At 36.9% G+C, this 25,412-nt stretch overlaps 1 protein-coding gene across 7 annotated transcripts in view; it reads left to right on the top strand.

Moving 5' to 3' along the window:
• Positions 1-25,412, top strand: part of IMMP2L (inner mitochondrial membrane peptidase subunit 2) — an 890,955-nt gene that overhangs the window by 710,145 nt on the left and 155,398 nt on the right. For 6 of the 7 annotated variants that reach the window (XM_042922372.1, XM_042922363.1, XM_042922382.1 and 3 more), the window contains one exon: positions 18,991-19,757. The exons of the other annotated variant lie outside the window; for it this stretch is intronic. In XM_042922372.1, coding sequence (XP_042778306.1) covers positions 18,991-19,122 — 132 coding nt within the window. In that variant the 3' untranslated portion in view covers positions 19,123-19,757. Of the gene's footprint in view, positions 1-18,990; positions 19,758-25,412 lie in introns of those variants that run through there. 7 annotated transcript variants of the gene reach the window in all.

The following is a 25,412-nucleotide window of genomic DNA, read 5'->3' as shown; positions in this document are numbered from 1 at the left end:
GTGTGGAAACAGTAATATTGTTCTAGAACTGTTTCTTAGGGGCTAAGGATACCTTATGACTAATCTGGACCTACCACATTTCTGTCCAGGTGAGTGTATGGAGAAAAATAGAACCAGCCCATCCTCAAATCGATACCAATGAATATTGTAAATCAAAGAGGTTACAAATTTAGAAATCATTATAATTTAAAATTTTTTCCATACCCTGCCTCTTTCCAAGAGAAATTTTAGTGTGTTCTTTTTTTAACTTACAGAAAAAAGATTAATACAAATATCATTGAAAGGGAAAAGAGATCAAAGAGAAGGGAAGAAACAAACATGCTTACTGCAGGGTTTAATGTGACTGCTGTAGTTAGGCATTGGTTTGGTTCTGACCTTCCTGGAAGGGGAAAAGGGAGATGTTATGAATAACATAGGCTTTTTTTTTTTTAATTTTGTTTTGTTTTCTTTTTTTATAATGAGGAAAGTGAATTCAAACTATTTCTTAGAAAGGGAGTTAACACTAAGTCTTATACTAGCAGTGCCCTTCTTAACATTTTTATGGCAAAGACAGAAGCCGAAAACACATAGTTGTTTGTGATAGTGAACAAAACAAAAAAGATGATCTTCTAACATTGAAACACTATGTGTTGTAATTTTTCATTTGGTGTAGTTGTTAATCTCTGCAGAAGTTTAGTGCAACTCAAAGGCAAAAGAGCCTCAGGTACCTTGAGGACTGACAGAATTCTAAATTCCTTAGACTAGGTCTTCAATTTGAGTGTTCATGAAAATCTAATAAAATCCTTGTGTGAAATACAGATTCCTGGGCTCTTTTCCAGGAACATCTGATTTAGTCAGTTTAAGATAAGATTCAGCTATCTGTATTTTTAACAGTTCTGTGATACTACTGTAATTCAACTAGTCCAGCTAGCATTTGAAAAACACTTGGACATTCTTGGACATTCCTTTTCAAATTTATTTTGTGCTAGTCAACAATTTTTATAGGAATTCGATAAATAATTCAGTGTTACAGGATCTAAAGACAGCCTAGATGGCAGATATTGTATAGTGCTGAGTAAGGGCAGGTCTACAATGGATCATGCAGATGACAGGACTTTTATTCTACTATAAAAATTATAGAGCCAGGCCCATATCCTAGTCTAGACAAGAGGCCAGCCACCCATAGATGTCTTCGGGTCAAAGCCAGATTTTCTTCAAGTAAAAATTTGAGTTTGCTCCAGCACTTAGGTCACTGATTAGTTCAAATGTCAAGTTAGAATCAGTCAGAGATAGTTTTTGTTTGGAAATCTTTGGAGACAGTGTTACCTGTGTCACATCACAGTTGTCCAGAAAGCCTTAATGATCCTGTGCAGGTCTCCAGGTATGTCTGCCAGAATGAGTGAACTGCAAAATGTTCCCTAGACAACTGAACACATTGACCTCTTTTACAGTGCTATTTAATATCGATCAGATGAATGTTAAGAAACGTCTGCCAGAGGCAGTGGTTTTTGTTTCATCAAGGTTAATGATAATTCATTCTTCCAAACAGCTGGTGGATCCCAGAGCTCTTTGTCTCTTAAGACCACTCCTGTTTAATGAACACCAAGCCATTACATCAGCATTTAGGAGACCTAAAATACTGAGTTTTATTTCTTATTAATTAAAGGCCCCTGGTCCCAGCCTCTGATGGTTAACTGGTAACATTCTTTTTTTTTTTTAAACATTTATGTATTTTTTGAGAGACAGAGACAGAGCATGAGTGGGGGAGGGGCAGAGAGAGGGGGAGTCACAGAATCTGAAACAGACTTCAGGCTCTGAGCTGTCAGCACAGAATCCAACGTAGGGCTCAAATTCACAAACTGCGAGATCATGACCTGAGCCGAAGTCAGACACTTAACCAACTGAGCCACCCAGGTGCCCCTAACTGGCAACATTCTAAAGCATATCTAGATATAAATGTTCATTAAACACCACTATTGTTTTTTGTACCAGAAAGAATGATGAGATGGACATTTTCCCTTTTTCAAATCAATTTCTCTTAAGTGGAAGATTGAGTTGACATGCCAGGGCTTGCTAGCTGCTCAAGAGGACACTTATATAATTTTTGACCTCTTATGAGAAAATAGCTTGATTGTCCCTTTTCATGAATTTGTATCAGATAAAATAATGTCACTTCCAGTACACATCACTAGGCTTATGGATGCTGCTTTTGTCTTGCCTTAATTTCTAGGTGCCTTGCTTCATGCTCTAGGTGATTGGTTTCTCTTCTAGATATTAACATGGGTTTTATATCCATCTTGGTAAATGACATCACTCTGCCGTTAATTAACTAAGTATACTTATAAAACTTCCAGAATCTGTACATGCTTTCCAGTTGAGGACTTAAAAAAAATTCTTTTTTGACACAAAAAGTACTCTTGCCTTAAAAAGATAAAGTCCCTTACACTGCCTTCCCCCCCACAATTTTAATTTACTTTAAGACTTGATTATGAGTGTTTTTAAGTGGTAGTTTTGATGCAGTTCTGTTGTTTACTGAAAGTTTTATAAATGTGGTTAATTTTTAAAGAAAACATGTTAAGTCAGAAAAATGGTTGTTGTAGTGGATGAGTACCTCAAATCTCATAAGAAGTATGTGGAAAAGGCAATTTGAGACTTCAGATATTTTCAAAACCTTTCCTAAAACATATTTTACTATAAGCACATAGTTTTCCATTGTTGTGCCTATCACATTATTTTTTGAGCAGTGAGTTGATTGATTAGTTAATGCTCTTATATTAAGTATAATTTGTGAAGAGATTACCCAGAGAGGTGCCCCTATATAAATTAAGACACAGATTGACAAGTGCCTGTTTAATTTTAACTTTAAGGAGTGGCATAGCTAATTGAACAATTGTGGGACTGATTATAGTGATCAAATAAAGGTGAGATGTTTGGCAAGGAATCTTCGAGAAGATGAGTTTTGACAGATTTTGTAAGAAAGAGGAGAGATAAACTTGGACTGGGAAAATAGAAATATCATCCAAGTTGAATAAATTGACAGATGGCTAAGGGTATAAGGGATAGTAAGTGTTCTCTTTAGGACCATGAGGAATGACCTCCCTTCTTTTTCAGGGTCTGCTTCTGCTCAGATTTGTTCTTAGTGTAGAATCAGAAGCATTTGGAAGATTGACTAAGTTATTCTGCATGTTGCACCTTATGAAATGAAGGCCTGACCAGTGAGTTTATTTCCTATGGGCCAGACAACCGGCAGCAGTGGAGATGGAGCAGGAGTGCCCAGTTTCTGATAGACAGGGTATTATGCTGCATTGCACAACCAAATCATCCCCTAGTCATTGGATCTCTATTACCCTAGGCATTGTAGTCTTGCAGAGACAATAGAAGTGTCCAGCGTGCAAGGCTTTAGGTTGTGTAACTTTCATTACCCATTTAATCTTTTTTGTTCCAATTTCTTCTTGGGCAGAAACTTCAGTAATCTTTTAAGATAAGATTGATTCTCTATTACAGTGGTGTATTTCACCTGTTATCTTCTTAGTGTGTATTCTTAAATTGGCTGAGTATTTTTGGACTTCTTATCTTGGTGTGTTTTCTTAAATTGTGATGGAACTGGCCTTAAAAAAATGTAACCATCCTTTCATGGGATTCATTATTAACATGGTTTTGGAATATGACAGATTTTTTTTTAAGAGGAAAAAGCCAACAACTCCAGAAACCTTACATTTTTTGGTCTGTATTCAAGAGCTGATATTTGTTTTAGACTTGCTATGTATCAGGCATGGTCTAAACACTGGCAATACAAAGCTGTATGTGGATAGTCACTGATTCCAGAACACTGCAGCCTGATAGGAACAGTCTGAGTGACCTAACAGTTCTAGAGACTCAGACAAACCACTTTATTTCAAGAATGTGGCATGCAGTTTGAGGTCTGATCTTTTGATAAAAGCCCCTTTAACTGATCCTTATGTATTGGTCTGTAGAGTGTCTGTGGCTTAGATATATTTTTTAAAGTAATGATAATCTTGGAATCTTAGTGTCATCTTTTATTTAATTTGAACAGACTAATGATTTGTCATGGAATTCAAGGTCTACTTTCGTGTCATATTCAGTAATGTTTTAAGTTTCTGCACTTTTCAAGTTATAACATATTTAGGATGGAGGAGCAAACAGCATGTTTGTATTATTTTGACAAATGAACCTTAATGTATAACAATTTTAAAGACTAGTATTTTACATTAATAGTAACAAAGACTACATAGTTCTTTCCTGTGGATTTTCTAAAATTATCCAGAGTAAATATGTGTTCACTGTTACTGTTCCCCAGGGTTCATTCCAGAGGGATTTAATAAAGCATAGTGAGTTTAATATTAAATTTATTCTTTGTTTCTTGCTGACACATAACAATTGTCAAATTAAAAAACATGTAAGTGTGCTAAGTAGAAAAGTAGGTAGTTAATTATTTCTTTATAAATTTATGGTAGTATTATATACTTGTAAAATATTAGAATGCATATGTTTAAAATACATATGCATGTACTAATAAGTAACACTAGTTAGTTTTAAGAATTTGGGACTACTTGGGGCACCTGGGTGGCTCAGTTGGTTAAGCGGCCGACTTTGGCTCAGGTCATGATCTTGCTGTCTGTGAGTTCGAGCCCTGCGTCGGGCTCTGTGCTGACAGCTCAGAGCCTGGAGCCTGTTTCAGATTCTGCGTATCCCTCTCTCTGACCCTCCCCTGTTCATGCTCTGTCTCTTCCTGTCTCAAAAATAAATTAAAAAATGTTAAAAAAAATTTAAAAAAAAATAAAAAAAAAGAGTTTGGGACTACTTATCATAAGAAATATATTATTTTGTTTTCATTTTGATTTGCTAATATTCTTAGTAAATAATATTACACTTTTTTACATACATTTTATTATTATTTTTTTTTTAAGTAAGCTCTATACCCAACGTGTGGCTTAAACTCATGACCCAGAGATCAAGAGTTACATGTTCTACTGACTGAGACAGCCAGGTGTCCCAGTGAGTCACACCATTAAACAGGAAGATAATTCTGCCTAATGTTAGAACAGCACTTATAATATGTACTAAAATCGATAGACTTTGTTATTATTTACTATAGAAGTTATCATTTCTTTGGCTGTTTCAAAATAAATTACATTGTCCAGGGTGCCTAGGTGACACTGTCAGTTAAATGTCCAACCCTTGATTTCAGATAAGGTCATGACCTCACAGTTTGTGAGACTGAGCCCCCTGTCCCTCTCTGTGCTGACACCGTGAGTCTGTTTGGGATTCTCTCTGTCCCTCTCCTGCTCGTGTGCGCGCACACATGCACACACACACACTCTCTCTCTCTCTCTCTCTCTCTGTGTGTGTCTCTCTCTCAAAAATAAATAAATAAACATTAAAAAATAAAGTACATTATCTAATAAACTACAGGTTTGCTGGATAACCTACATAAATAGTCGTTATTGACTATTTTGCTTTAAATTCTCTTTAATTAAATTTTTATTTTATGAAAAATTGCTATATGAAGTTATTGTATCTAGCATTTTATCTTTAACAATTATAATTTCAGCTTTTAAAATTTCTTAAATCTGTTCTCCACAGGTACTTCTAGAGAGAAAAATAGGAACATGATAGTCAAGATCCAGCTTTAAAATACTAATAGAACAGGTGCTATCTATCTTCATATATCGGAGAGCACTTTCTTCTTTAAAAGTCCTCTAAAGGTCCTATCATCTCACATGGTAACCAAGACTCTAGAAAAATGGCCTGACGTTTCTACTTTAAAAGAAACCAGCTTTTACTGTCTGAAAGCATTCCCACTGCTATCCTAATTACCTCACATCACTATATATGTACTCAATGCCTACTCTTTATAGAAACTTGGGGGCGGGGGAAGAAAATATAAGGAAGACTAAAAACTTACGAGCACACAATCCATAGATGAAGGTGTATATATATATTGTTTTATAAAAGCCAAAATCTTTTTTTCTGATAAAACTTAATACATGTCTTTTTTAAAAATTAATTAACACATATATGTACAAAATAGAAATCTCAAGTCCCACCAGAATGACCATTTTGGTATATCATCATAATATTTTTGTGTTTGTTTTTGTCTGCTTTCCGTTTCTGTGTCTGTACATAGATATATGTCTTCAATGAAACAAAGTTATACATTCCGTTCTGCAACTGGTCATGTAGTTGAATTTGTCATGGACATTTTCCCTTGTTCCAGTAATCTCTTGCTGCATAACAAACCACCTCAAGATGTAGTGGCTTAAAAACAACAGTAGCATCCTTAGTCTTGGGTAAGCCTCACCAGGGACAGCCCATTTCTGCTTCACCCCGTATCAGCTGGAATGGCTCAAAGTCTAGAGGCTGACAAGTGAAAAATTTCTTCATTCATGTATCTTGCAATTGATACTGGCTCTTGGCTCTGCCTGTCCATGGAATGTCTTCACCTGGGCCCTCCACATGGCCTGGGAGACAATTATCCATGAATATCTCATGTCTGTACATGACCCTGGTCCTCTGAACATAGATAATAACAGCCCATTTAGAACTGTTTTTATAAAGAGATATTCCAGGAGGTGGTGAAGCTTGGAGACATCTCCCTCTCTGGAGATAGTCAGTGTAGTAAATATAAAAACTTGTCCTTCTCTCTCCAGAAGATTGGCTTATGTTCCAGGATAGAGAGAAGGCCAATATCTCTCTTCTGGAGGGAGGATTGGCACATCACCAGCAGCTCTATATAAGATCAGAGTTTCTGAATTTGAGGGTTTCTATCCTATAATACACCCCACTGCATATGCAGGTGCCATCTGGCCATTATTGTGTCATCCTGCCAAGTGGGACTGGGGCTTGAGAAACTCATGCAAGATGTTGCTCTGATTTCTGCTTTTGCTGTGAGTCACAGTTTTTGCCTTTAATCCAGATGCCTCATGCTTTCTGTATGTCCCTATGTGTGTGTGTATCAGATAATATTCATAATATTATATATATGTGCATATGTATGTCTCCATATCCATCCATCCATCCATCCATCCATACATACATACATACATACAGTGACAGTCTAAATCATTTACTTGCAAATAGGTAAAATCTCAGACCCTTCACAGTTTCTGACATAATTGTTTCTTCACAAAATGGTGGCTGTGTTCAAAAGGCAAGTGTCTTGAGAGACAGAACCAGGTGGAAGTTGTATGACCATTAATGTAATAGCCTCAGAAGCCACACTGTGTCAGCCTCTCTGGATTTTGTCAGTCGGTCACTCACAAAGGCCTGCTTAGGTTCAAGGGTACAGGAAGTAGACTCTAACTCTTAATAGGATAGTGGCAAGATTCTGGAAGAGAATGTGAAAATGAAACATTGCTAGGCCATTTTTGGAAAATTCAGCCTGCCACACATATGAATATAAATGAAAGTATCTTATCCTTTTTAACTTCTACATAGTTTCAATGCCTAATGATGGGCATTTAGAATTTCCACTGTTCTTGTATCCTGGAAATTCCTATATACCAATGTTTAAGGCAAAGGCTTTTGTTCCATAACTTTATGAGTTAGTCCAGTACTAGGGGGTAAGTGAGAGAGAGAAAAAGGGAGTGAGACAGGATGCCAAGAAGAACCAGATTGAAGATGATTCGTTGAGCTGACCACTGCTCGGTATCCAGCACAATTGATTGCTCAGTCTTGCAGAACTGTATTCTGAGAGACAACAAAAACATTGTCTCAAGAGAAGGAGGAAGGAAGGAAGGAAGGAAGGAAGGAAGGAAGGAAGGAAGGAAGGAAAGAATGAAGGAAGGATAATACATCTGTTGACTCTCATCTCCCATTGGTCAAAGTGTCCTCATTGGACATTCATTGCTCCACACATCTTGCATGACCTGGGTGATTCCTCCTCTGCATTAAACTTAGTAAATCTAAAGTGGCTTTATAAGAAGTTGTTGAACCTTTATTTTTTTACTGTCATGAATTTTGGTGGAAAGATTGTCTATCTACATAAATTTATATGTACCTCCCAAATTATATACTTAAAATAAGTTCTAGAATTGCAGTCTCAAGATCATTGAATATATATATATATATATATATATATATATATATATACATACACACACATATATATGTGTATATATATGTATATATGTGTGTATATACACATATATATATACACACACATATATATATTTAAATGCTATTGTCAATTGACAAATATTACTTCTTTTCCCTCTAAAAAAATGTATACACATTTATACTTTACCAAGGAATCAAAAAGAAAACTTAATCTCATACTCTAGACTTAATTAGTATCCCAATTACTGCCAATCTAATAGGCAAATGAAAAATAAATCTTTTTTGTTTTCCTAGTTTCTGTTTGATTTTTTTGTCAGGATGAACATCTTGTCACATGCAGCTAGCATCAGTCAGTTTGCAGCTTTTCAAATGGGCTTCTTTCCCTTGGTAATACACATTTTAGTTTCCTCCATTCTAGTCTTTGAGTCTTATAGTTCTTTTAGCCCTTTCTGTGATTTTTGCTTTTTCCTTGGCTACAGGGTAGACCTGCCTTTGGGAGCTTAGCATCTCTTTCATTAATTTCAGCCCTGCTCATTAATTCTGGGCCAAGACTCATTCATTGCCCTATTACAAAGGGACATAATCGTAAAACATATATGGCAAAGTATTTCGAAGTGATTAAATAAAGGAATGAGTTTTACTTTACTCTTTATACTTTCTGTATTATCTGAATTCTTTTTTCAAATGAGCATGTATTACATTTATTATAATCAGACTAAAAGAAATATATTTAAAATAAAATATAAAATGCTAGTGCAAAAATAGAAACAGAAAATCAATTGCTTTGCGTATATTAAATTACATGTCCCCACATCCATGCTGTACATTTTTAAAAGCTTTTCAAAAAATCTTTCTAATGTATGATAGCCTAAGTTTTTCTAAACCTTACTGGAAAAATCCTATAATTTTAATTTACTAGAATGTGTATGGTTTGATTTTTAAACAACATCAGTACCATTCAACCAGCATTTCCTTAGTGCGTATGCCAAACATATTTGTGCCTGTGTTGTGAGAGATATAAAAACGCAATACTTGACAATGTGATATAACAGTCAGCTTATAGGACAGGCGTTCTTAACCTGACTGCAGAGGAAAATGACCTGAGAGTATTCCAAAAATACTGATGACCAGGCCCCACCCTAGATAATTGAATAAGAATCTGGGGGTTGGGGAGCAGAATTTTCAGAAGTTCTTGGACTGAAAGAAAAATGAACAACTAACATGTATTTCCATTCATTCATTCATCAACTACTATCTTCATAAATAAACATAAACCAGTATTAATTCACTGTCTACTACCTGCTAAGTACTGTGCTAGGTGCTGAAGAAGACAGATCTGCAAGTAGATAATAAATGAATGAAGGAGGGAGGGGAAAGGAAGGTGAGAGAGAGAGGTCTGAGCACACTCTGGCACAAAAGCAGCTGCTCTCTTGTATTTCAGGTTGAAATAAGAAAGTTATGACACATGCCACTTTCAAATCTCTGCTGATGAGAGTTTGCAGATAGAAGCTGAAGCCATCCAATTTTGTAGACAAAATGAGGAAGGCAGGAAATTCGTGCTGCAGGGTCCCTCGTCTCCTTTTCTGGGACCCCTCTTCCATTCCTCCTTATTACATATCATCTCCAGGTACTCTTTCGTTGCCCTTGGTGTGCAGGTCACAGAACCTCGTGGCTCTCCTGCAAAATTTCGAGCTACAGGTTCATCGTAGGAGAAGGAAAGTTAGAAATGTGAAGGAATTAGAAGAGCAATCCTGTCCATCCTTGCCACCTCCATACTCTCCCTTAGGTAATGCCTTTACTATCTCAGTCAGCTTAGGCTGCTATAACAAGATAATGTAGACTGGGTGACTTAAAAATAAGACAATTGTATTTCTGACAGTTCTGGAGGCTGAAAATCTGAGACCAAGTGTGCTGCTGTGCTTGGGGTCTGGTGAGAACCAACTTCAGGCTTTACACTGCCAACTTCTTGATGTGTCCTTACGTGCTGGAAAAAGAACTAGTTGTCTCTCCCACCTCTTCTTATAAGGGCACTAACCTCATTCATGAGGGCTCCCCCCTCATGACCTAATCACTTCCCAAAGAACCCACCTTCTACTACCCATCTTGTCATAATCGGGGATTAGATTTCGCATGAATTTTGGAGGCACACAAACAGTCTGTAGCAGCATCTCTTCTCTGGACCTCTGCAAAAATTTCTCAATTATCCCTTTTGCCACTAATGCCTTCCTCATCCATCAGGCTTACACATGGATCTAGAATTATCTTTCTAAAACGCATTTTCTCATCTGGCTTGAATTCATTGAATAGTTTCCTCATTGGCCATGGGATAATGTTCAAATCCCTTAGCATCTAAAATACCCCCATCCAGTTGTTTCCCAGCCTTTTTTTCTTTACTTTTGTCTAGATCCAGCATTGCTAAACTTTTTGTCTCTATTCCATTCCATATTCTTTTATGGCTCCATCATTTTGCCATTTCCTGGAGTATTTTTCCTCTCTTATGGCCTTACAAGACCCAGCTCAAAGTTTATCACGTCTGTGAAGTTTTTCCCTGGTCTCCCTTTGCCTTTTGTACATACCTTTAAATACGTGTTTACCTCTAATCATATTTATTTAATTATTTGTTACATTTCCTGAAAGCAAAATCTTAAGCCTTATTGATCTTTGCATTTCTCTCTTCTTCAGTGGAACTGGCAAACAACTGATGTTGAAAAATGTTTCTCAAATGAATGTAAATGAATCCACTAACCAGTGTGCTCTGGGAATCCAGGGACCTCTACCTTGTGATACTGTTGTCTCAGCAGCAGTGACAGCAATCTTTTAAAAATGTACATCAAATCATGTCAACTTTCTGCTTAAACCCATCCAAAGGCTCCATGCTTCCCATAGACCCTAAAACTTGGCATGAAATCCACAATTTTTATTGGCCTACAGCCCCTTTGTTCTTCTTTGGGCTCATCTCTCCTCACCCTCCCCTCATGCACCTCACGTAGCATGCCTCAGCCACCCTGACCACCCTTCCTGCCTCAAGTAGGTGGGGCCTCCACCAGGGCTGCCCCCTGTAAAGGGTATTCTTCCCTTGGGAATGATCAGTTGTTCCCTCCCTCAACTTCAGGTCTTGGCTTGAACATCACTTCCACATCCAGGCCCTCATTCAAATCACATTTCCTTAGTGTCACCTTAAACTGGTGACTTTACACATTTTATGGTGCTCATTTCCATGTGTAATTTGTATTTATCTATGTTATTTGTTTAATGCCTATCTTCTTTACTAGCCTTTATTTTCCGTTACAGCAGGGACCTTCAGTATTTTGTTGTAAAATGTATTCTCAGCATGGTGTCTGAGACTTACTTGTCCAGTGAATATGAATGACTGAGTGACAAGCTTTAGGATTGTATGTACTGTAGATATTTTTCTCTTCTTCTCCTCTCCCTTTATTTTTAATCCTGATCTCCCATTCTTATCTAGTAAAGTAATGTTCTGTTGACTGTTTGACTGGCTCTCTCAATACCCATACTGTTACCACTTTTGAATCACAATGGTTTTGTGTAGATTTTAACTCTCAAATGAATAATAAATTGGGATATTTGTTTTGTTTCTTCTATTTTTTTTTTCTTTTTTTTGCCCAACAGAGTTGAAGTTAAGCTTTTCTTTGCTATTTTTTTTAATGATACTTTGGCACGGGAAGTTATTAAAACATCTTAAAATCTATACTGTGAGATTACGAATAAATGCAATACTGTTTACAGTTCTTGCTTACTATCTTCTTTGTCTTGTTGTTGTTGTTATTAGTCCTCATAAAGCCTAACTTGTACAATCACTAGCACAATGCTATGCATACTATCTTGAGTAATCCAATAATAACCGTGCATTTTATCTTAGATTTTTTTTTATCTGATTCGATAGAGCTAATTTAGTTTTTCTAAGCTCTGGTTTTAAATCTAATTAAGACATCTTAAATTGCTCAATTTCCATTTGGGTAGCCTGCTTTGCCCATAATTTTCAGGTTTCAAGACTTCTCTAATGAATTTCTTCCATTGCTTTTCTGCAATTAAGCTTCTCTTCCATTAAGCTCTGTCAGAGTTAGTCATAAGGCAGACTGCTAACCAATCAGTCTCATTAATTAAGAGCAATATAAGATTTCTAAGAAAATCCCTTTGTATACAAGGTAATTTAGAGGAATGGCCTATCATTGTGCAAATGTCCACGTATTCTTTTCTCAGCAGAGCAGGATATGAGTAGTTTGGAAACCAGTTTTTTGAAACTTGATTCCTCACCTCATTGTCTCTCTGACCTCTCACAGTTGCCCCATCCCCACACCCCCAAAAGGTTAAAAACACAGTAAGCAACCACATACCAAGATAGAGCAGGGGCATGAGGAAGATGGCATTTGATTTGCCCTTTGGCAGCAGGGTACGGCAGCACTTGGCAAGCCCAATTCTTCCTAGTTGAATATATCACTTGCACGTCTCAATCTGCCTCTGTTGTCCTGTGGCCTGTGAACCTGAACTCAAGCCTCTCTTTCAAAGGCATTATGTTACAGCACACCATCTGGTCAGCTGGCCCTGTATTCAAAGAGATTTGGAATCACAGTGTAGAGGAGCTAATTATGTTCAGTGAGTGTTTCATGATTTGCTATTCTAGCCAAATAAACAAAAATAAATTATTGAAATATTTCCTTTCTGTTCTTTCTGTTCAGCCGATTCAGAAGTGTAGGGGGAAAAAAATCCCCAAATAGTGAGAAAATTATTGGGGAAGCTGTTGAATCCATTTTGCATAACGGATCCTGCATATGTTCTAAATTGTAATCCTTTTGGAGTTGAGATTGATAAGAATATTTAATGTGTTTCTGCCCTATTTTATAGTGGATGGTTTTCATGCTAAGTGCTTTAATGTATGTCTATACTGCTAATGTATCACTTGAGGCTAAACAGTTCAAAGCTTTGAGTGTATTTTATGAATTTGAGATTTATTGACCCAGTGTTTATTTTAACTAGGACATATTTATGTTTGTGCCCTTTTGAAAACCAGGCCATTGGGACAGAGGCAAGTTTTAAAATCTTACATCTGTTCTTAGGCAATTTGGTAACATGCTAATTTTTTTTTACAGTTACTTCTGCAAGTACTTAAGCACCTTTTGTTTGCCAGCTCCAGATATAACCCAGCTCTTGCTTAGTAGCTCTCAACTAAACATTAATTTTCTCCTAACCCCTAGTTTTTAAAAGAAGAGTTCAAGTGATAGTATTTCAATATTGTTAATTCCTTAGTATATCTATTGACATCATGTAAAATTTGATTTGAAATGCAGCATGAATGACAAAGCTATACAAGACAAGCAGGAAGCTGTAAAGCAAGCGTGAACATTTTTATGTAGGCGTAGTTGTCTAAACTCCAATTAAACTAAATGATTCCAGATTAGCCTTGCTTGTAGTCTAAAAATAAATACCTATACAGAAATTATTCTACTTTGTTGTAATCTATCATTAATTTTCATGTACGGATTTTCCTTTATAAAGGTTAAGGATAAGAGCTATCTCTTTTTTTTAATCATCTCATCTATTGTTTATATATTGATAGCATATTAATGTCAATTAAAATTTTTAAATTTTATGTTCTTTTGAGAGTTGTGTATTATATACTTGTTAACCCATCTAATTTACCACTACAGCTTTAAAATCTAACGCTTACTGTAAATGTAAATGTGCTACTTTTTCCTGTGTATGGAAAGGACCCTTGAGTTAAATGAACACCATTAAGTAGTGTCCTCTTTGTTTGAAAGCTTAGTGTCTTTTACTACTAGAACACAGCCAGTGGTTTGCTACAACTAAATTAGTATCAAAATTGAGTGCATCCCTACCAAATTGCTAAAATGTATAATTTTTTTAATTCCAGATGATTTTAAAAATTCTATGGCAGCATCTTTTATATGTGGCCTTGTATGCAACAGTCTAAAAGAAAACAAATATTGCATATAGAAAATAAGCAAGAATTTTTTCATAAAATAAGTATGAAATTATTTGGGGCAAGGCACATAGCTTTTAATTACTCTTTCAAAACCACATTGCATTCTGAAGAGATTTTAAAGTCTGGTTAAAGTGTTTCTACGTACAGTTTCATCCTGTCGTATGCAAACTTAAATTATTCCAATCCAGCCTATAGGTAACAAGTCATCCCATGGAATGTTCTACCAGTCTTTTTTATAACCTACATTAATGTGACAGTACTATCACCTTCTCAAATGTATCTAAAAAGACCTTAGCCAATGATATCAGATGAACCACGGTTATCTCCTACACCAGATTATGAACTGTTTGAGAGTGAATCAATTTCTAATTTATTTTTATGGGTTATGGAGCCCTTAGTCGATTTTTTTTGCATATATATATGTGTATGGTCAGGATCCATAAGGAAATAGATGGCATGCTTAGTGGGTGTAATTGTGGAGTGTTTAATAAGGGGGTTATTTACAAAGCAGTGAGCAAGGTAAGGGGAACAACAGGACAGTGAAGCATTACTGGGGCAGCAATAGCAGGGAGATATTACCACGCGTTGGTCTGAGGGGCAAAAGTGGGGAGAGATCTGAAAGAGTTGTAGCTCAGGTGGTATCTAGAGGAGAGAACTGCTGGCAAGAGCTGTGGCCTTTAGAGGAGCCTTACTCGCCTTTACTCACCTTCCCACTGCTTTTCATTGGCTGGCTATTGGTTAAGCCCAAACAAAAGCCAGGGACAAGGAAGTCAGGCAATACAATCCATCAAAGTCTGCAGCTGCAAGCACAGGGCAAGATGAAGAAAGGCGGAGAAGGCGTGGATATAAGGGAGGGAGATATGTATGCAAACAAAATATCTAGCTTAGCGGATGTTGAATTAATGGTGAAGTCTTTCAATGTTTCAACTTAACTAAAATATATTTGCCTAATTCTGGTTGATAGGACAGGGACATTAAGTGCTTAAATAAATTTTATTGTACTTTCTCAAACCATTAATTTGGGCATATATATATTTGAGTACTTGAGTAAGGAGATAGCCATCTGAAGAGGTAGAAGGCCGGGGAGACATGCCCAACATACTCTTGTAGGAACTGATCTTTGTGGTCATAAATGTGATTTCTGATAAATCAGCACCCAGGTCAACAGAAAATGACATTTGTATTCACTTATGTTGAAAATAAATTAATCTTTCAGCATAAGCTGGATTAGTCTAACAGATTTTTTGTTTTTGTTTTGATTAGCTAAACTTATTTCTAAGCCCTAATGAATGATGTTTCTACTGATATCTGTCCATAACTAATATATATAAATAGCATAATTTTCAAATAACTAATGGAGTTAGTTATTTAGAAAAATCCGAGATCTTTTCTTCACTGAAGAAAAAAAATCTCTTTAATGTGAATCATCATCTCCTAATTTATTTTTTAAGTCTGGATTTTCATATATTAAGATGGTTTAAATCAAGGGATTTCAAGGCCAAACAACAGCACTGATAGAAATGTTGAACCACAGTAGACCTGATCTCTGAAGAATGCAGTGATAGTGATTGTGTTGTTATATCAGGACATCTTAATAGATCTAAATGTGGAGTATTCATGGGAAATAAAATCAGTAGTTAGTTCTCAAAACATTTAAGGCTACGTTAAGATCCACAATTGAATGGCAGTCAGAGATTTATCCCTGTGATATATTTTTCTGACTCAAACTAACTGTTCAATGTTTCTAATGGAACGTGTAAGTGGAGTCAGTAAATAAATTATTAGGACCTGTAAAACCATAGATATTAAAGAGGAATAAACATTTCACAAAAAATACAAAGAACAATCCATTGGAGATGCATTAAGAAAAAATAATAAAATACTATTTCTCTTCATTAAATATTAAGTCAAATTCTTGATTGACAGGGGTGCATGGCTGGCTCAGCCGGTGGAACAGGTGACTCTTGATCTCAGGGTCGTGAGGTCAAGCCCTACATTGGGTGTAGAGCCTACTTAAATTATTGATTGACAGGAGAACATATATATTGTTTATAAATAAATTTATATTTATTTGGAATGCATGTTCAAGGATTCTCTAGGAGTATATGATTAAAGGCCCCCTTAGCTACTGACTGAACCTGATTATTTAACGGGCTAAGAACTAGTGTATTAAAAATTCTAAGCACCATTTCTACCTAAGACAATAAGCATATATCCTAAGCCAAGGCTTGTCCTGGAAGAACAGTGGCATTTAATTATTTCAGAGATTTATTATGCAGAAACAATCTGAGTGCCCTTAGTCTAGGCCCAGAAGCAGCCTGTCAACAGAAGTCTTCCCTAACCTATAAGTTGGAATTCACAGGTACAAATTGAAGACTCTGTTGGCCAGGCCTTCCAGGTCTTTTCATGTCCAGACAATGCTGGACTTCCTGCTGGAAAGGAAAGCACCTTTTAGTCTCTACCCTCAAGTCCACTCCAGTCATCTTAAAGCTTCATTGAACTAAAAATTGGTTCCATCTTACCAAGTAGTTTGGGGTTCCTACATGGTCTGAATCACCCTTTTTCAGATTATATTATTGCTATTTTTAGACAAAGACAACAAAGGTTATTCACGTTCTCTGTAACCAAATAAAACCCTACAGAGCTGTATTAAACATTTACAACTTCACCATCCCCCCTCCTGTGTTGTTCCTGTGAATGACGAGTGTTAGGTGGTTCCCTGCAGCATAGCATTCCTTCTCTGTGCTGATATAAAGCTAGACACACATATAAATAGATTTTTGTGTTTTCCCTGCACTCACCTCTTTCCTTTGCCCCCATCTCACTCTCCACCCTTTCTCCCTCTACTTCCTAAACTGGAATGATACTATAAAATATATTCTGTAACTTGTCTTTTTAAATGTAGTGTATCATAGACTTCCTCTAGATGCCCATACCTATAGATCTACCTCCTTCTTTTTAATAGCTGTATACTATTCCATGTGGATGTATCCTATTTAATTATTCCTCTACAATGAACATTCAGGTTGTTTCTGGTTTTGTGCCACTACTAACAGTACTGAAGCAAATAATTTTATACACGGATCCTTAATGTATGCTCCTTTAAAAATGTACAAAAGTATCCCCCAACATGGGATTGCTGATTCAAAAGGTATGTACCTTTAAATTGTAGTGTATATTACCATACTGCTTTCCAGAAAGGTTGTAGTGGTGAACATGGCCATTAGCATTAAATGAGAGTTTCCCTGCATCCCTAGGTATCTTTACGTGTAGTGGATGTTATCCATCTCTTCCATTGTTTCCAATTTGATGGATAAAACAAAATAGAATTTCATTAATTCTTTATGTTTCATTATACCATATCAGCCACCTGAAATACAAGGACAATAAACAGAAGGCCTAGCATCATAGGGGTTTTTAAGGGGATTTTCAATAATTTACGATGCGTGAGAGAATTTGCCATGTGTGTTTATGCATGTACCGCCTCTCCCCAAATTATAACAATACTTGTAAATTCAGGCCTTACCCTGAGAGAAATTCAGGGAAACAACCAGCTGGAACGTATGAATTGAGTAGGTTGACAGAACAATGAGAATACAGTTTCTTAACTGCTTCTAGAGGACTTCCATCCCACCAGGTCATATATTTACAAAGAGCTCAGCTTCTCCCCACCCCACTTTATGCAATACTGACTGAGACTTGTTATCCTTTTAACTCACCACAGGATCTGTAATTCATTAATATATGTTATTTGTAGGTGCTTCCAGATACACATGAGAATAACAATTGGGTGTTGCCCCAGGTCTAAATGTAATTACAGTGTTCAATTCAGCATATGCCATGCTCTACAAAGTCAGTGACCCACCAGGGTAGATAGTAACCCCCCAATGTGAAGCATTTAAAGAAAGATTTGTTAAATGAAAAGAACAAGAGAAAATAGACCATGAGAATAACAAATAGGGTTATGAAAAGACTTCTAATCTTCTATTATTTAGCATTTATTCAATATGGTTTCGTATACGCAAAAATAATAGATCTCATTCTTACCCAGTTGAATTCACAAAGAAAGGAAAAATGATTTAGGAAAAGAAAAACAGCTACTAAGTTTAGCACAAAATTATCTTTAGGAACAAAGGCAAGAATGTCATTGGAGAAATAATTTGAAATTTGTAGTCGAATAGCTTAATTTTTCTGGCTTTGCTACCTCTGGTCATTTTCTTTGGTTTCAGGTTGTCGTTGGCCCCAGGGTTCTCTACATATTTGGGGAGAACAGGCTGATGAGCCAGAGGCACTTAACTCCTTGGCATTTTTCTAAGAGTCTTTATTTGATAATCTGAGACTTCTTAGGACAAAAATTTTCACAGTCTATAAAAGCTCTGCCATACCCCATATTAAATAGTGATCAGACCTTTTGTCTCAGGAAATAAACACCCTTATTCTTCAGCAGTCAATGATAGATAGTCATACTACTACTGTGCAGGCACATTCTTACATTATGTTCCCTAAACTGGGTCCTGGGCTATAGCTTTTTTGATCCTTTTGCAATAAGAATTTGTTTCGTTTCTCTTTTGTGAAGGAAATACTGTGTGCTAGAGGTGATTCATTGCCTGTTTTAAATACTTATTCCTTCCCAAGGTACTCTGATGTTGGCATTATGAGCCCAGATAACATGTCCATATCCAGGAAGAAATTTCCAAGTGAGTGCTTCCACCTGAAGCCCACCCCTACAGATGCCTCTCACTAATTGTCTCTAGTCTGTTCCTTGAGGCTGACTGGTTACCTCTTAAGTGTGTGGCCTACTACTAGGTAGCAAAAGGCACCTATGTCATGGAACCAGGTTCTGCTTTGCTCCATAACATTAGGGTCTCTGAAATCACCATCGCTGACTCTAATTTATTCTTCTAGTGCTTTCTGTAAAGTTTTTATTAAGTTCTACAGTTTTTGTTTTTGTTTTTGTTTTTGTTTTGTAGCAGGAGGAAACCACAACCATAGTCTACTTTCATGCCCTGTGCTGTCACATTCTACAATTTTCTCTTCCTCAACCTGGCTGGAACTCACAAGTTTTCAACTATATAATAAACATCAAACTACAGATGTTGTAATTCTTTGTTCCAAAATGTTATACTGGTGACACAGAAGCAAGATAAAGCTTTCTTCCCTTCCACAGTTGTCTTCTATTCTGTTATCGGTCTCTCTTATGATTGGTTGCAAGAACAGTGATTAGACACTTCCTTGCAGGACTAATTTGGGCTAATTTATATGCATATTATAGAGGAGGAAAATACTCCTTCCATCCTCTTAGGTTCTGTCACTGGGCCTGAGAATTAAACTAACATAGGGCAGATCAACAAGAGAAAAGCTTCAAATTTCATTGAATACTTTGATAGGCATGGGGGAGTCCTAATAAGAAAAACAAAGATTCAAAGAAGCAGTTAGAACTGAGAGCTTATATACTGTTTTTTTTTTTTTTAATCAAAGGATGATAAATTTGTAGAGAAGTGACAAGACATGGATTTGGGTGAGGAACAGTACATTGTGGGAACATTGCTAGGAACTGTATGGGGAAAACTAAAGAAAGAAAAGGTCTATTTTAATAGGTTTGTTTGTATAGATCCATTTTGGCAAAGATACCCAATCTCCAGTGATAAGAATGTTCTCTGCGTGGTACAGAGTGCACTTATCTCAAGGGATAATGTTAACCTGGTTTTGGGTACAAAGAGGGAGGTCAGAGAGCTCTTCCTGCATCTGTGGTCTTTGCAGTGCCCTCAGCTCAAAATAATCAATATGCCAAAGCAGTGCCTTTTGGGTGACATGTTCTGATCTCCTTTAGTACGTAATGTGTATGTAGGATTAAATCCCACTTAAATTTTTGTATTAATATGATAGATGAGTTCTGATTTATATCCAGCAGCCATTTCTTAAATTATAGAGAGCTGTGCTAAAATGGGAGAGACCTATACTAAAGCAGGAAACATACATCTAGTATATTTCTGTATAAGCCCTATTTTAAAATTACAAGTAAGATTTATTTATTATTTATAAAGAAGATTTGAGAAACCTTTAAAAATAAATTGCAGTAAAAAAAACTAGAAAATTTGAAAGAAATTCAGAACAATGAAATTATAAGGAGAAAGGAGTTAGAAGCAACTTCAAATGGATTTATTAATGTAGATGAGCACTGAGCTGAATTATGAAGTTATTGGCAGCCAAAGCAAAAAAGAAAATATTTTACTTTATCTTGACCTCAGTGTTTAACTAAAGAGAGCTTTCATATTTATTTAAGGGCCCTCAGGGCCCAAGCTGGTGGATGAATGAGAGAAGAGTCTGGGTGTGAACCAAAGAGAATTGTACAGCTTCTTTTGTCCCATCCAAAGGAATTCAAACTGTAACAAAATCATTGCTGGCCGAATAACACCAGAGGCAGGGACAGGGATAGACATGAAGTGGCAACTCTAGCCACAGTTGAAATCTAGAAGAAATGTATCATATGGGTCTGTTTGGCATTCTCTAACATAAAACACAATGGATAATGCCTAAGTTATTTTATTAAAAAAACACAGAAATGGCCATTGCTTTAAAGGGTCTTTCTAAAGTTGAACTTCTGAAAAAGCTGAGGATTTAATATTATCATTTTCCTTAGTGAATATACTATGAAGTCTCTAGAAATTGCATATGCCCCAAAGTGAACTAAGAATGCCCCTAGGTGGCAGGACACACTTAATTAATAATACTTGGATTTCGTGATTAGAGCACTTCTAAGAGCTCCTGTTTTCCTTGTGCTGGAGTAAATATCTCCCATTCCTGGGAGTCACTAATGCAAAAAAACTTTCTACAGCCCTTGAGTTAAATAAGTGTCATTCAAGGTGTTTTGATTACATCTTGTGTTTGAGGTTGGGAATGTTGAGGAGGCACTGGGCACTGTACATCACCTATAAAGTTCCTAGGGGAAAATAGATCAGGAAATGTACTGGAAGGAACAGAAAAGCCTCTTCTAATCCTTTCTCCTACTGTCATGGTTACCTATAAAGTTAGCGTCTCAGATTAAAAAAAAAAAGTCATCTCCATGTTACATATGGTTATGTCATTTGAGTCTCCCTCCCTTTCCCACATTCTCTTACTGTTGCATAATTTCTGTTTTCCAGACTCCCTATGTAGAATTCTAAGTTGTGGTGCTTGTGAAGAAACAAACTTTTCACTATTCTCAGTGTCAAATTTCTGTGAAATCCCCGTCCAGGGTTCACTGGCAGGCCACATGAGAGAGACTCAGCCCCAGGTGACCGGGAAGGAGGTTGCATGGCACAGGGCTTGGGTTTCACAAGGTTCTCAGTCGACCAGTGGCAAAAAGACCAAGTAAAGCCATGAAACGTCACCAATAGTCCCCTTTTGGACAATGAAACAATTCAAGAAGGCTGGCTTGTCTGCTAAAGAGAGTGGTCAAACCTCTGACCACTGGCAACAGGACAAGGACTGTGTTAACTACTGGGAATCCCTGAATTCTTAGATGGCTTACTCTGCTCAGATATTACTTAGCAAAATACATGAATATGCCAGGGTAGAGATAGCGCTGTGCAAATACTGGCTGCAACAAGCACGGCAGAGTGGTTTTGAAGTCAAGTCAGTTTGGAAGCAAGGTTCTCAGAATCCAGCTGGGATCTTTAGATTCAATTAGGGTCTTTCACCGAGGCCTTCAGTAAGACTCAGAGTGCTGTTTGTTTCAAAGCTCAAAGCACTTTAGACCTCACCTGGAAGAAGTAACACCTGGGCTCCTCTCAATAAATCAGTGACCCCAAATGTCCAGAGAACAAATGAAGTTTCTGCAGGCTCTTTGTTGTATCTTTAGTGTGTGCTTATTTTTATACTTGATATCACAACTCTTTATGGTTTTATTGAAATCTTTGTAGTGTCTTATAATGTTTTCTTTGCTATGTTTTCATTAGGTTCTTCATTTTGCAAACAAAATTTTATTTACCATCTTGGCTGCCTGCGACTTGTGGCTAGATGTGTGCTATATTTTAGGGACTATAAGGAAGTATGTTTGAGAGACCAAGAATTTATTCTCACAGTGTGAGAAAGAGAAATACTAACGGTGTCTTCCCAAGATTCCCATTCTCCTGTTATTTAATCAAAGGCTCAGCAATTGCTATGGAAGCACTTTGCATATCGAATGAAGGTTAGTAATCACCTGACTTTAAAACAGGGAGAGGTATGTGGGTGGCTCATCAGTTACGTATATGAATCTTGGTTTTTGCTCAGGTCATGATCTCACAGTTCCTGGGATCAAGCTTGGGTTTGTGCTGACAGCCTGCTTGGGAGTCTCTGTCTCTCTGCCCTTATCCCTCTCACGCATGCATGCAATTCCTCTCTCTCTCAGAATAAATAAATGAACTTAAAAAAGAAAACAGGGCAAGTAGCCTGAGTTTTTCCAGGTGGGTCCAATATAATCACACGAGTCTTTAAAATCAGAGGGTGGGGGTGGGGGGGGGGGTGTACGGGGAGGTGTGGTTGATGAGGGAGGCGGAGAGAGAATGACTCAACCCAATGTCGCTGGCTTTAAAAAATGGGAAAGAGGGGGTCAGGAGCCTCTAGATGCTGAGAAGGTCCCCTGGCACTCAGCCAGCAAGGAAATATAAGACCAAGTCATCCAGCTATGTGGAACTGATTTCAGCCAACAACGTGAATGAGCTTTCAAGCGGATTTCCTTAAGAACTTCTGACACTTTGACTTCAGCCTTGGAAAACCCAGAGCAGACTAGCGGGGGCAGTCACTTCCACCTTATGATCTACAGAACTGTAAGATAGAAATCTGCATTGTTTCAAGCCTGTATTTGATCAGAGTTGTTTTAAGTTTGTGGTAACTTGTTATGGTAGCAGTAAAAAACTCATACATGTAAGACAAAATGCCTTGGGGTACCCCAGTGTCCAGAGTTACTTGATTTAGACTGTAACTGGTAAGGAAGAGAGATCTGTTAAGGGACGAAAGAGAGAAAGAGTGAAAACAAAGGAAAGAGGAGAGGTTTGACATTAAGAACAGTGAAAGCAGGTTAACCTCCATTCTTTTTAAGGAGACTAACCCCAAGTAGATATTTGCATGCCTCATGGTATTAGTTTTTCACAGGACTGCGTGTGATTCTCATACTTAAATATTTCAATGGCTTTTATTGTTGTTGATACAGGATGGCCTTCTTTATTGTAAACTGCATTTAGTGCATTCTATTTATGTGTATTATGTACAGGTTTGTATTTGGAAAACTGTACCTGCTTACTTTAAGGAAAATAGAAGGGATCTTCGAGAATCTTTTGAGTTTAGATTAATTTTGCCTTACAGGCTGATTGTAGAAACAAACTCCCCTGTAAGATACACCGTTGTCCCACATGCTGCCTCCCCCAGTCACGGCCTTTGGAGAATTTGAGGTCCTAGAAGGAGGCAGTCCATAGGAGAGTGAAGCAGCCACACCCTCTGTTGCTAGAAAGACCCAAGATTCATGTACACGGTCAGCACATGAATTCTCTCATCTTTCTCCATACAAAAGTATACCATACGTTTCTCCTTTCCAGGCACACCACTAGTTACTTTACCGTTTTCTCACACAGAGTAATCTGAGGTGTTAGTGGTAAGTAATCTGATTCAATCTAGGTTCAAATTAGAGGATGAGGGAGGGGATGGAACAGCAAACACACCTGTGATTTTATTTCCTCCATGTAGTTTCCCCTTAAGTGCCCTCTTCACCAGGGAACAACAAACTGATGAAGATGAATTTCCTCATCCATTATAGACTTTGTGTTTGCATGATCTAGCTTCTGTGTTGCTGCTTTCTCAAATCTCTTTGTAGTTTTCTATGTAGGCTTCCCACAGATTGGCTCATTTTAATAAAAATACATTTCTTCTGCCCTCCACAACCTTCTGGAGCCTTCAAAGGTGAATTTAATTATACATATTAAAAGAAGAAACCAAATTCAAAATTTTGAGGATTTCAGTTCTCAGACCAAATTTATTATGTTCAAAGTTGTGTCTGGATAAAAGGCAAGTATAACATTGAAATATTAATCCATTCATGCCACTTAGTGATTTGAATTATTCACAGCTGCTTATGTTTTAGTTTTATAAGAATATGGCTTTTTATCTCTGCAGCCAATCAAATTGAAAGGAATCTCCTTTGCTTTTAGAGCCCTTACCGGTTGAATTTGTTTTAGTTAGAACACCCCCCTCTTCCTTCATACATTTTATGAGGTGTATTTATAAAGCGTTTACATTTGGTTGAAGCACTTAACAGAAAAACTAGGTAAATTGAACACGAACAGCTCAAGCAAAATGCTAGGCAACTATTTCCAAATTTAAAGTGCTTTGAAGCTGTTAAGCTGTTAAATCCCACTCCCCCAAGCTCTCCTTCCCACCAGAATATAAGTAGATGGTGTTGTACAAAATATTTGGTGGTGTCTGTTTTTAGTGTTCAGTCTACATTTTCTAAGCTGATTTGGGAGCTTAGCTCTAACCCCTTCCCTTTTTATGATATGAAGTCAAGGATCTTCTAGGTAGAGAATAAGCTTTTGAATTCTCCTTTCTTATTTGTAAAAGGGCAATAATATTTATCTTTGCCAGTCTCATGGTGCCAAGAAACTCAAATGATATAATACTCAAGGATATAAACTGTATATAGTGATGCAAATAAGAGATTAGTGACAATGTTACTTCAACATTGTTATGAGCAATAACTTTGTAGACTGACGATACAGAAGGCACAGAATTTATAATTGATCAGAATCCAGAAATCAAACATGATTCCAACCCAGAATATTATAATTATGTTCTAATCTTTATTTCCAAGCTTTTGAAAAGTAATAATATGCACAGTGAATCACTACTTTGCACTTTTTGCCCAATTATTTCAAACGTGTGTTGCTAAAATTGTCAATTTTATTGATTGATTGATTGATTGTCCTGGGTTGCTTTCCCCTGGACAGTCTTAGCGTTTTACTCAATTGAAATTTACTTTTGAAGAGTGGAGCAGCCCTGCACCCTCTTCATTTGAGTAAACCTTTCTATTAATATCCTCTAAGGTCACATTCATTTTTTATCAGTGTCACTCTTCTTATTTCATGATGGAATGAATTAGTAAAACCTGGGTAAACAGTTACTTTGCAGTGATTCTTTGGATTTCAGTAAGGGTTATTACTGATCATAAAATCTAAAGAGTGTTGATTTGATCAAGAAATAGGTAACAGAATGGTAAAGCAGTCTGCTTGAGATCACATAGCTGGTTTTTAGCAAGGTATAATTAAAAGCCAGTTTTCCCAATTCTGGGTCTAATGTTCTTCCAGTATGCAGCGAGGAGGATACATAAAAGAAACACGGCTTACAGCAGCAAGCAGCAAACAATTGGGTTATATGTGACCCA

The sequence above is a fragment of the Panthera leo genome, chromosome A2 (assembly GCF_018350215.1).
Source record: "Panthera leo isolate Ple1 chromosome A2, P.leo_Ple1_pat1.1, whole genome shotgun sequence".
Lineage (NCBI taxonomy): Eukaryota > Metazoa > Chordata > Mammalia > Carnivora > Felidae > Panthera > Panthera leo.
Note: the sequence above shows the minus strand (reverse complement) of the source record. Positions and strands in the feature narration are given on the sequence as shown.